General features: G+C 43.6%; 1 protein-coding gene across 1 annotated transcript; it reads left to right on the top strand.

The window, feature by feature from the left end:
• The first annotated feature begins 8,451 nt into the window (after positions 1-8,451).
• Positions 8,452-12,980, top strand: LOC134622671 (uncharacterized). The gene is made up of 3 exons (XM_063468061.1): positions 8,452-9,618; positions 10,279-12,141; positions 12,802-12,980. Exons 1-3 carry the CDS (start codon positions 8,452-8,454, stop codon positions 12,850-12,852), a joined length of 3,081 nt encoding a protein of 1,026 aa, XP_063324131.1. The 3' UTR covers positions 12,853-12,980.
• Positions 12,981-13,103: the final 123 nt, after the last annotated feature.

Consider the following 13,103-nt stretch of genomic DNA (forward strand, 5'->3'; position numbering starts at 1 on the left):
ACCAATCAAAATCTTGTAAGAGTATCCGCCCACATTGACGCCCAGTCTACAGCGCATACGATTAGCCGAAAGGCTATGGGTACCAATAATAAAGCTGCACCTTTAAGCGCCATTTGTCGCAAAACACCGAAAGGGCAATGTAGGAATAGAAAATACAATTTGTGACACAATGTCGTCATCCAAGCATTTATTTTGTTCACTAAGCTTCTGGTTTCTTTATGGCCAGGGCGCTAATTTAGACCCGGAGCCTCCAGTAGGTAATTTGAGGCCTGGGTGTTTACGTCAGTCCAACCTTTGCCTGCTGGAATCTAGGTTACTGGGTGGACAACGAAAGCCTAATATGTCAAACCTTAAAGTTTGGCATATGTCAAAGTTCTGATATGTGCATAACGCTGTTATTAGATACATTTAGTGAAATAAACAAAATGTTTTCCTGCAATGAAAAAGTAGAAATAAATACATAAAACTGCAGAAAATGTATACACAAGTACTCAGACAGTACTTCAGGATCAGAATACTTTATTGATCCCTAGGGGAACTTATCTTTCGTTACAGTGCTCCATTATAAACAAACAGTAAAAAAGACAGACAATACACAACTAAGAATAGCACCATATATACATGCATATATATACATAAAGTCACTTATTAATAAATAGCTGAAAAGGGAAGAACATGTCCAAAAAGGGTGTAGCTATTGCAGTATACAGTGTGTTAAGTGGATGAGTTGTACAGAGAGTTGGCCACAGGCAGGAATGATTTCCTGTGTCGTTCAGTGGTGCTTTTCGGTAATCTCAGTCTCTCACTGAACGTGCTCCTGTGACTGACCAGCATGTCATGGAGTGGGTGGGAGGTGTTATCCAACATTGTCTTTATCTTGGACAACATCCGCCTCTCCGACACCACCTTGAGGGAGTCCAGCTCCATCCCCACAACATTACTGGCCTTACGGATCAGTTTATCGAGTCTGTTGGCATCTGCGACCCTCAGCCTGCTCCCCCAGCATGCAACAGCATAGAGGATCGCACTGGCTCCAACAGACTCATAGAAAATCCTGAGCATTTTCTGGCAGATTTTGAAGGACCTCAGTCACCTCAAAAAATAGAGACGACTCTGGCCCTTCCTGTAAAGTGTTGTGGTGTTTTTAGCCCAGTCCAGTTTATTGTCAATGCATACTCCAAGGTATTTATAGTAATCCACAATCTCCACATTGACCCCCTGGATTGAAACAGGAGTCAAAAATTCCTGGTCTTCCTGAAGTCCACTATCAATTCCTTGGTCTTTGCCACGTTGAGCTGCAGATGATTCTGTTCACACCACGTGACAAAGGAGTCGACCATAGCCCGGTACTCTGTCTCATCATCCCTGCTGATGCATCCAACCACCGCAGAGTCATCAGAAAACTTCTGAAGATGGCAGGTCTCAGTGGCAGTGGCTGAAGTGTGTGGTGTAGAGGGTGAAGAGGAAGGGGGAGAGGACAGTCCCTTGTGGTGCCCCTGTGTTGCTGATTACCTTGTCAGACACACACTGTGGGAGACGTACATATTGTGGTCTTCCTGTCAGGTAATCAACAATCCAGGACACCAGAGAAGCATCCACCTGCATCGCTGTTAACTTATCACCCAGGAGGGTCGGGCTGATGGTGTTGAAAGCACTGGAAAAGTAAAAAAAACATGACCCTCACAGTGCTCGCCGGCTAGTCCAGAGATAGATAATGGCGTCCTCTGTTCTGAGACGAGGCTGATAAGCAAATTGAAGGGGATCCAGATGTGGTCTGACAATGGGTTGCAGCTGGTCCAGGATGAGCCTTTCCAGGGTCTTCATGATGTGGGAGGTCAGTGCCACGGGTCTGTAATTCTGGGGGCCACTGGGGCGTGGCGTCTTTGGTACAGGGACGAGGCATGATATCTTCCACAGCACTGGGACCCTCTGCAGACTCAGACTCAGCATAAACAGTTTATGAAAGACTCCACACAGCCTGGGGGCACAGGCCTTGAGGACGCGGGGACTCACTCCGTCTGGTCCAGCAGACTTGCCTGAGTGGAGTCTCCTCATTTGCATCTCAACCTGGTATTGAGTGAAGGTGATGGGTGGGGGAGGGGTGACAGGACTCTCATGTGAAAAGAGTGGCTGGCACAGTGGTGTGGCTCTGGATTCCAGGCTGACTACAGGTGAGGTTGTGGGGGTGTGAGTAGACACTGACTTGACATGGTAACTATAATGAACAAAATCAAAAACTAGCCTATAATTATATGTTGATTAATAAAACACAACAGAAAATTAAAATGAGCGGAAACAAGCTTGAATACTAGTTAAAATGAAAATACATTCATTGTTTTCACTTTTAGTCTATGTCTGTTTGGTCACACGTGCCAATACAAGAGCCTAAGGAGGCTTTGGTTAATTACAGTAATGGCAAAAACTAAAACTTGCACTGATTTACATATGCCCTTGTATGTACAGTGGTTGTTGAATGGATGCAGGAGAGAATGGAAGTTACTACTGATATGACTTAAGTTTAGTTACAACCAAATTAACAAGTTATTTGCTCCCTTGAACAACAATTGTCTATATGCTCTGTCATTTTTTGTTATAATCCATATTTTATAATCTTACAACACTTATAAAATGTATTTAAATTAAAATATGGATTAGCAACTACAATAAAAAATTAACAAGTGTATTATAGATTCAGATACCTTTTTTTTTTGGAAATATTTTTATTGAAAAAAGAAAACAACAGTACCTGCAGTTATCGAAATACAATTAACCTTTCTTCATTTTCCTAAGTAAATATATTTATATATAAAAAAAACAACTAAACAAAAACGCATTCTAAAACAAACAACCCCCCCCCAGTCCCACACAGATCAACACAACCATCAAACATATTACAGGAATATAACAGTAACAGAAGTAAACAGGCAATACCTCTAGACTAGTAAAATAAGAGATAAAGGGTTGCCACTTTGGCTGTGCAACCTCTCAACGTATATTTAATTTTTTCAAGTTTTAAAAAAAAACATGACATCTTTAAGCCACCGGGAAATAGTAGGATACTTAACAGACTTCCAATGCAACAATATTAGACGTCTCGCTAATAGGGATGTGAAGGCTATAATATCCTTTTGTGTGGAATCAAGTGTAAGTGAACGATCAGGAATCCCGAATACAGCAATCAGAGGACAAAGATGAAAGGTTTACCCAAAGAACAGTTGACATAATAGCAAAATACCCTGTCCAGAAACCTTGTAGCTCAGGACACAGAAAAAACATGTGGCTAAGGTGACAAGGAGAGCCATGGCATTTATCACATTTATTTTCCACTTCTGGATACAATTCAGAAAGTCTAGACTTAGAGAAATGCACCCTGTGTATGACCTTAAATTGAATAAGTCCAAGACGAGCACAGGAGGTGGAAGATCGTACCCTCGCAATAGCCTGTTCCCAAGACTCCTCATGTATTCGAATTCCTAGTTCTCCTTCCCATGTACACTTAAGCTTAACATTAGAGTGGTTACTAACAGAATAGCATCATAGAGTTTCGAAATGGTTCATCTGTGATGAGGAATAAATGATAACGTAGTTTCCCACTGCTGTTCTGGAGGTAAAGAGGGGAAATTTGGGAAACACTTGGCAACAAAATTTCGAATTTGAAAATAGCGAAACAAATGGGTAATAGGAAGATTATAACGAGAAGACAAATTGGGAAAACTATCAAAAACACCATCCACATATAAATGTTTGAACTGTTTTATACCCTTGTCACACCACACTGAGAATGTCGAGTCCAAAAGTGAAGGGGGAAACAAATGGTTGTCGCTTAGAGGACCCGAGGAAGATGGCATTACAAAATTAAAGTGATGTCTAAACTGAAACCAGATTTTGAGTGTGTTAAGAACCACCTGATTATCAGTATACAGAGAGGGTTTTACGGGTAAAGAGGAATAGAGCAAAGCTGGTAAAGAAGAGCCCTTACATGATGATAGCTCCAATATACACCATGAGGAACCAGCCAGAAGATTTTAGCCAGTAGCAAAGTTTATGGATTTGAGCGGCCCAGTAGTAGGCTAGAAAATTAGGTAATGCAAGTCCTCCACTAAATCTGCATCGCTGCAGCAAGTTTTAGAAACCCTAGGTGGCTTCCCTCCCCAAATGAAAGAACCAATAATCTTGTCCAGTGAAACAAAAAAACGTTTCAGCAAAAATAAGGGAATTGACTGAAATAAAAATAAAAATTTTGGTAAGATGTTCATTTTAACAACATTAATCTTACCGATTAAAGAAAGGGGGAGATTACCCCATCTTTGAATATCAGATGTAATACTTGATATAAGAGGAGACAAATTTGCTGATTTAAGGCCAGATAGAGAGCGAGTCACGTTAATCCCTAAGTACTTAAACCCAGATGGACTGAGACGAAAGGGTAGATCGGACTGTTGAAGTTGACGTGCTGTCGTATTAACAGAAAAACACTCACTTTTCCCTAAATTTAATTTATAACCTGAAAACGAACTGAAGTTCTCCAGAATACTTAAAACAGCAGGGATGGAGCGTGCAGGGTCAGTCATATATAATAACAAGTCATCCGCATACAATGATACTTTATGTGCAATTCCATTACGGATGATTCCCCTGAATACAGAAGAAGATCTCAATGTAATAGACAGAGGCTCGATGGCAATGGCAAAGAGTAAAGGTGACAGAGGGCAACCTTGACGACAACCACGACCCAGCGCAAAATAATCAGAGTAAACATCATTAGTATGAACACTGGCTTTAGGGGATGAATAAAGAAGCCGAATCCAGGAAATAAATTTATCGCCAAAACCAAATTTCTCTAAAACTGCAAACAAGTACTCCCACTCCACCCTATCGAAAGCCTTTTCAGCATCTAAAGAAATCACAAGTTCAGGAAATTCAGATAGATGCTTTGAGTAAATAACATTAAAGAGTGTACGGGTATTAAAAAACAATTGCCATCCCTTTATAAAGCCATTCTGCTCTTCAGATATAATTCGAGGAAGCACATCCTCTAGGCGAGATGCAATTACTTTAGCCAGATTCAGATACCTTTAAACATGTTCACTAGAAGACAGATGTACAGTGTCTCCAGTGTCTCCAAAAGCTCATTGTCCAGACTGTGCTGTAATTATAAAGCAGATTTTTTTTTGTCAATGACTTTTTGTTAATTCACTGTAAATGTAATATTTAATTAATTTATTTGTGTATTTTATGTGGACACATTCTAAAAAAAAAATAGAAAATAGGCATTTCTATAGTAGATCATGAAAAAACAGGAACTTTTTTGTCATGTTACTTATCTGTTTTATCTCTCAATGAACTACTTGCACTAGGGCATGTGACGTATTTCCGTTTCCAAATACTACCGCTTGGACGTTTCCGGTATGTTTGTTTATCTATCGGTAGCTATGCTAATGTCACTTCAGAATGAGTATAAAAAAAAGTATTTAAAACAGAACATTTTCAAAAACAGGAGAAGAAATACTCCGAGCATTGCTGTGTCCCACTTTGTTCGGCTTCAGCCAAATTTAACGGCATACTAAGTTTTCATGGCTTTCCGACCCATTCCGGCTTGAGAAGACAATGGCTGGTAAACATACGCCGGGATCATTTCACGATTACCTCTCACACCAGGGTCTGCAGCAGACACTTTGCCAGTGATCAACTCATAGAGCCAACAACCCTTGATGGTCGAAGGCGGCTTATTAAAGGGGCTGTACCAACACTTTTTGAGTGGAATGGCTATAAAGTTGAACCACCGCGGCGTAGTGTTTGGGAGAGAACGGAGCGACGTCCTGAACTAGTTCCTCCTGACGATCAAGAAGAGCACAGTCTTACAAGAGATCATGACTACTGCTCAGTCCCTGAGCCGTCTGCATTGGACATATCTGCATCAGCTGCAGAAGACCTGTCCAAAGACGTGGAGACTCTGAGGAAGGAAATACAGGAGTTACGTGTCCAGCGAGAATTTGGGTTACAGCGTTTTGCTGGCTCCGACACTGACATCCGATTCTATACCAGGTACACCTAAGGTCTATTCAAGCTAACTGTTTAAAATATACCAAGGTCACCATCAGTTAAATTTCGAAAGTGTTTCCAGTCTTAATGAAAACAAAATAGATATTTACTTTTTCTCTGCTGATTGTATGGTTCATGTAGATGCTTTAGTATTTAAACGATATGCTACAGGTAAAATACAACACCAAATAGACTCTTAATCAGACTATGTTATACAGCATACCATTAGCATATTTGTCACAGTTTACATTATTTTTATGTCAGTGTGTAATGTTAATTAATGATTGACACAATGTATGTCTCTCTCGTGAATAGATTTCCAAGCTATGATCATTTGATGGCATTTTGGTTTTTGATTGAGCCTTGCATCTGTAAAGTGTAGAAGTAAATTTAAATCTAATTCGATATACAAAGGTTATAAAGCTAGTTATGTAGCTATTTGGTGGTTACTTGTTTTGATATTTACATGTTTACACGTTTGAATGTTTAGGCATGCATATTCAAACCAGTAATAAGTATGTGTTATATCTACCTAGTTGTTTTCCCTGTTCTGATCTGAGTATAAGATTTCCTGGCTTCTGAGAGGCCAGTGAAGTATTCATGAGGGCGGTACACAGGAAGTGTTTTGTTGTTGTGGCTGTGTGCTGAGAGTAAAGAGGCTGCTAAAAAGTTATCCGTCTCCGTCTTGCTGTTCCTAATTATTCAGAGAGATTCCAAACCATCTAGTGAACCCTCACGTTACATCTGGTGGCAGCGGTGGGATTTATTTTCTTGATGGCTCTGTGTATTTGGTGAGTTTGACTCCCAAGCTGCGGATACGATCGGTTTTTTTTTTTTTTCCGCTGGGATTTTTCCCTCTCTGTGAACAGCTGATGAACTGAAAATAATAACAGTAATAATTTTTGGGAGACAGTAAGGATTGTTGCAGCTTTTCTCTCTGTTTTTTGTGATTTTTGTGAGCTGGATATTTGTTGGGAACATGTCGGCTGACGAGAGTGAATCTGTGCACGAGCTGCGCTCTTCTCCTGTGCTGCATTCGAGGTCAGTGGATGCATTACGGACTGTTGCTGCTCCCGCCCACCATACCGTCTCCGGTGCCCTGACAATAGATCTTCCACCTGTTTTTAAAGGAGATGGGACTGAATCTTTTACAAGTTGGTCTCGTCGCTTTGAAGTGGCGGTGCAAGCTATGACTCCACCTGAGGTAGATTTGGCAACTGTGATGTCCTCTGTCCTGCCTACTCGTCTAGCAGATGCTGCATTTTTGTACTGGGACAGTTTGCCTTCATCAACCCAGAAAGACTATGACCTAGTGAAGGATAAGCTGAAAGAGGTTTTCGGTCCAAAATATTCTCTGCCGTTCTTCCAGACACATGTGAATGCTCGCCCCCGTAAACCAGGTGAAAGTTTGGATGTATACAGCGCAGATATTAACCGTCTTGTGCTTGAAGCTTTCCCTAACTATGACTACAATGCCTTGGAAGGGGAAAAATTTCGCCGTTTTGTTGCTGGGTTGGACCCCACCTTGCAATCTAAGATTCATGAGATGGGTGCAGAGGATCTCGACGGAGCCCTGCGCATTGCCAGTCGTTGTGAGAGAGCACGGGCAGCATTGCAACTTACAGCTGCAGGATCCTCTCCTATTCCGTCTTCGGAACAGGTTGCTATGATACGTCCTCAGCCTACTGATGCTAAACTCCTTCAAGCGGTTGAGGAGCTCACGCTTACTGTAACCAGCCTGAAACATGAAGTACAGCAGTTAAGGGAGAAACAGAGTTACCTTGCCCAACGTTTGGACTCCAGTCGTGATAGATCCTCCTCTTCCAATGTTCAGTACAGCACCCGCAGTGCATCCCCGTTGCCTTATCATGCCGGACAACATCCCAGAGACTATTGCTCGCCTGAGAGGCGTTATCATCGTGATCCAGAGTCTCACCGTGAACGTCCTTCTTCCCCTGTTCCCCAGAGGTTCAATGAGTGGGACAAATGTGAGAAACACGATCAACGCACATTCCAATCAAAACGGCCCTCCCAGTATTCCAGGTACGATTACCCTGACAGTAACAGATACCGACGCAGTCCCAGTCCTGCTCCACGTAGAGTTAGAGATGCAGGGTCCTACAGTAGGACCAGTGTTCGTTTCCAGTCCCCGGAAAGGCCTGCACATTTCACCTCCGGCCCACAGGGAAACTTTCATTAGCTGCTGTTGAGGGGCAAACATCAGCTACAGTATCAGAGCCCCAATACAATATCCCCCAGTTCCCCTCAGACTCTGATGGATCAGTCTCCTCTAATGTCTTGGCTATTGTCGAGGGCATTGAAGTGTGTGCTCTAATTGACTCTGGTTCCTTTGTCTCCCTTGTGAGTGAAGATTTTCGAAACTCTCATCCAGCTTTGAAAAAACGGCCTATGGTAGCATCCTCTGTGCCAGCTCGTTCGGTCAATGGAGAACGTCTGGAAATCTTAGGCAAGTTAACCGTTGGTATTAGGCTTGGGTCTCAGGTATGGCAGCAGGACTTTGAAGTCCTCAGAGGTGCTTACCAGCCAGTCATACTAGGTTGGGATTTTCTGCAGAGGCACCATGCTCTTCTCGACCTCAAAAACAAAGTACTGCAACTGTGGGACATGAAAATTCCCCTGTTGCCCAAAGGACATGAGGTGGCTGCCTGCTGTAATGTTTCTGTGTTAGCGCCAACCAAAATCCCAGCTATGAGCGAAACTCTGATCACAGCCTGTGTGTCAGCAGCCACACCGGCTTCTCCTGTTCCAACAGACTACTATGGTGTCTTGATCCCTAATCCAACTTGTGACATTGTTGTGGCTCACACTCTCAGTGAAGTTCAGAATGGTACTACAGTGGTTCGAATGCTTAATCCCTCCAGCGATGAAATCGAACTGCACCCTGGACAGCATCTTGGTGAGTTTCATTCAGGCTCATCTGTTGATATCATCCCACTGGAGCAGACATGCTGTGCTACTTCACCTGTGTATGATTCGACTCTGCCGGTAGAAATCGATGAAACAAACTTGTCACACTCCCAGGTTCAGTCCCTGAAATCACTTCTCCAGAAGTATTCAGGAATCTTCGGTAAGCACTCAGAAGACAGAGGTCACACAGGCATAATCAAGCATCATATTCACACAGGTGATGCTACACCGATTAAACAAAGAGCCTATAGAGTGACACCCGAACAGAGAGCTGAAATACAGACTCAAGTTGACAACCTTTTAAAGGCAGGTGTCATCGAAGAAAGCTACAGCCCATGGGCTGCCCCAGTTGTGTTGGTGCGAAAGAAAAATGGTACGTGGCGTTTCTGTCTCGACTATAGGAAACTCAATGCAGTGACAATCAAAGACTCTCATCCTCTTCCAAGGGTTGATGATGCACTGGATGCTCTGTCAGGTTCTGCCTGGTTCTCCACAATGGACCTTCAACATGGCTATTGGCAGGTTGAACTGGAAGAGAAGGATCGTGAGAAAACTGCTTTCACAACCGGCAGTGGACTTTACCACTTCACGGTTATGCCCATGGGACTCACAAACGCTCCAGCCACATGTCAGCGGTTAATGGAGATGGTACTTCGTGGCCTTCCCTGGAAAACCTGCTTAGTGTATTTGGATGATGTCCTCATTTACAGCCGCTCTTTCGCAGAACATCTCCAGCACCTGGAAGAAATTTTCGGCAGATTCCAGGCAAGTGGCTTGAAGCTAAACCCCTCAAAATGCTATTTTGCCAAAGATCAGGTACAATTTCTGGGCCACATTGTATCAAAAAATGGCATTCAGCCTGACCCCAGAAATGTGAACAGTGTGCAAGCCTGGCCTATTCCACAAACAGCGACAGAAGTAAGGTCATTCCTTGGACTTTGTTCATATTATCGCAAGTTCATTCAAAACTTTGCGCACCACAGTGTTCCCCTACATGCTCTCACTGAAAAACATGCAACTTTCCAATGGACTTCTCAGTGCCAGGATGCATTCATGTATCTGAAACATGCCCTCTCAAACCCTCCAGTGGTTTCATTTCCTGACTTCACATTGCCATTTTCTCTGTATACTGATGCTTCAAGCACAGCTATTGGCAGTGTACTAGCTCAAAAACAGGGACAGCAAGAGAAAGTCATTGCCTATGCTAGCCATGCGCTTACAAAGGCAGAAAGAAAGTGGTCGACTTATGATCGAGAACTCTGGGCCATTGTTTGGGCAGTTAGACATTTTCGTCACTATCTCTACAAGCAGCCATTTGTTATTGTCACGGATCACAAGCCCCTCCTGGGTCTTCGGAAAATACCCATTGACAGTGATAGAACTGGTCGCCGTGCTCGCTGGGCTCTTGAACTTGATCCTTTTGAATGGACGGTGATTCATAAAGATGGCCACCGCCACCTCAATGCAGACGCACTGTCACGTCGCCCTGTCACTGGTGAAACCGTAGAGCAGGACACGGTCTGCACTGCTTCTGCTAACTTGAAACCTGAAGAAAGGTGCATAGGTCCTGCAGGCCTGTCCAACCATAGTCCCTGCAGTACTGACCGAAAACACATTCCATGCAATGTCTTTCCTGATCCACGACTGCAGTGTGCAGCGCTATCTGTTTCATCCACATTTGTGCTTGAGCTGCCTGAAGATGATCTCAAAAGTGAACAACAAAAAGATCCTGTACTGTCAGAAGTCATTGGCTGGAAAGCTAGGGGTCGGAAACCACCCTACTGGCGTATGAAAAGGTGCCCACCTCAGGAAAAAGTGCTATGGCATGAGTACTCTAGACTTACCTTTCACAATGGCTTACTCTGTCGTAAAGCTTTCAACCCGTCCCAAAAGTCAGTGTTGCATCAGTTGGTTGTTCCTGAGTCTTTAAAAGACACTGTCCTACAGCTGCTGCACGGCAACCCAGTGTCCGGTCACCTATCAGCAGATAAGGTCCTGAAACGTGCTCAGCAGCTATATTACTGGCCATTCATGTCACGTGACATCAAAATATGGTGTACGCAATGCACTCCATGTGATGCCAGACGGAATCCCACACCTCATCACAGAGCTCCAATGAAAACAATTGTTGCTGCGGAGCCATTTCAAAAGGTGGCAGCTGACATACTTGAACTCCCCATCACGAGTCGTGGCAACAGGTATGTGCTCGTTGTTCAAGACTATTTCTCGAAATATGTCAATCTCTATGCTATCCCAGACCAACGTGCCACAACAGTTGCAAAATGCCTGTTTGACAACTTCATCTGTCAGCACGGCATCCCTGAAATGCTGCACACAGACCAAGGCCATCAATTTGAATCTGACCTGGTGAAACACCTGTGTCAGCTGCTAGGCATCCAGAAGACACGGACCAGCCCATATCACCCTCAATGTGATGGAATGGTCGAGAGGTTCAACCGAACACTTATTGACCAGTTAGCTAAGTTACTCCTTCAGCAGCCTGGCGAATGGGATGACTGCCTCAATCAAGTTGCTTTGGCTTACAACACCAGTCCTCACTCTACCACGGGGTTTACGCCATTCTTTCTCACACATGGACATGAGGCACGGATGCCTGCTAATATGCTGTTGCCTACCAACATGCCAGCATCATCTACTTCTGCTTCTCCTGCTGACTACGTCACCCAGTTGACTCAGAGACTTCAGTCTGCCTTCAGCACTGCTGCATGGAACAGGGATTGTGCCCACAACCAGCAGAAACAACTGTACGATAGGGGCATCAAACACACTCCTTATGATCCGGGTGACTTGGTGTGGTTAAATGACCCCACTACAGCAAAGCAGAAACTTGCTCCACATTGGAAGGGCCCCTTTGAGATATTGGAGTGCCTTGGAACAGATGGAGAAAACCCTGGTGTCACGTACAGGATTCATTACCTCCTGGACCAATCAGACAAGACTCAAATTGTTCACTACAATCGTCTCAGGCCTTACAATGCACCTGTCCCTAAAGGTGGAACCAACTCGCCTGCTGGTGACATACCTGGACAGCCCCAGATTCCACAATTGACTGCATTATCAGGTGCTTTGCCCTTCACAGCTTCAAAATCTGCAGCTAAAGGGAGCTGGAATATTCAGGGCCGCAGCCCTGCAACCTCATCAGACCCTCAGGTTTGTCAGCCACCACCTCTAACCCAGTCACGACCCCATTCCCACTCTCCTTTGTCCCCTTCTCTTCGGTCTGAGACTGTAACTGCTTCCCCCTCTGGCCATGTGGTGATACACCAATCAGACATTGTCCCCTCAACTTCTCATCGAGTATCTGGTGTTTCACGGCGATGTGGGAGACGTCAAGTTGTGCCTCCCAGATACCTCAAGGACTATGTTTTGAACTGAACTTGTTTTTGGTTTTGCTGTTGTTTTATTGTTGCCCCCGTGCTCGCAGCATGTTGTTTGGGAAACGGGGACGTTTCTTATGTGAGGGGGGGAGGAAAATGTAAAGTGTAGAAGTAAATTTAAATCTAATTCGATATACAAAGGTTATAAAGCTAGTTATGTAGCTATTTGGTGGTTACTTGTTTTGATATTTACATGTTTACACGTTTGAATGTTTAGGCATGCATATTCAAACCAGTAATAAGTATGTGTTATATCTACCTAGTTGTTTTCCCTGTTCTGATCTGAGTATAAGATTTCCTGGCTTCTGAGAGGCCAGTGAAGTATTCATGAGGGCGGTACACAGGAAGTGTTTTGTTGTTGTGGCTGTGTGCTGAGAGTAAAGAGGCTGCTAAAAAGTTATCCGTCTCCGTCTTGCTGTTCCTAATTATTCAGAGAGATTCCAAACCATCTAGTGAACCCTCACGTTACACATCTATAAAATGATCCGGGTTTCAAGAGCCAAGTCAGCTGCCAATAGGAACGAAGAAGTGTTGACACCTGCACGCACATCAACGGTAGGTTATGGGTTTGTTGGTAGTTAGAACTAGAGGTGTAATGTTAATGTATTTATGTACAATAACATTACATTATGTACAATAGCATACATACACAGGTGTATATATGCTAAAGGACTCAGCATCTTTTACATACATACACCTGTGTACTACAGCACCTCATTGTTTACCCCATGGTAC

This window comes from Pelmatolapia mariae, unplaced genomic scaffold (assembly GCF_036321145.2).
Source record: "Pelmatolapia mariae isolate MD_Pm_ZW unplaced genomic scaffold, Pm_UMD_F_2 NODE_ptg000125l+_length_35581_cov_1, whole genome shotgun sequence".
In the NCBI taxonomy this organism is placed as follows: Eukaryota; Metazoa; Chordata; class Actinopteri; order Cichliformes; family Cichlidae; genus Pelmatolapia; species Pelmatolapia mariae.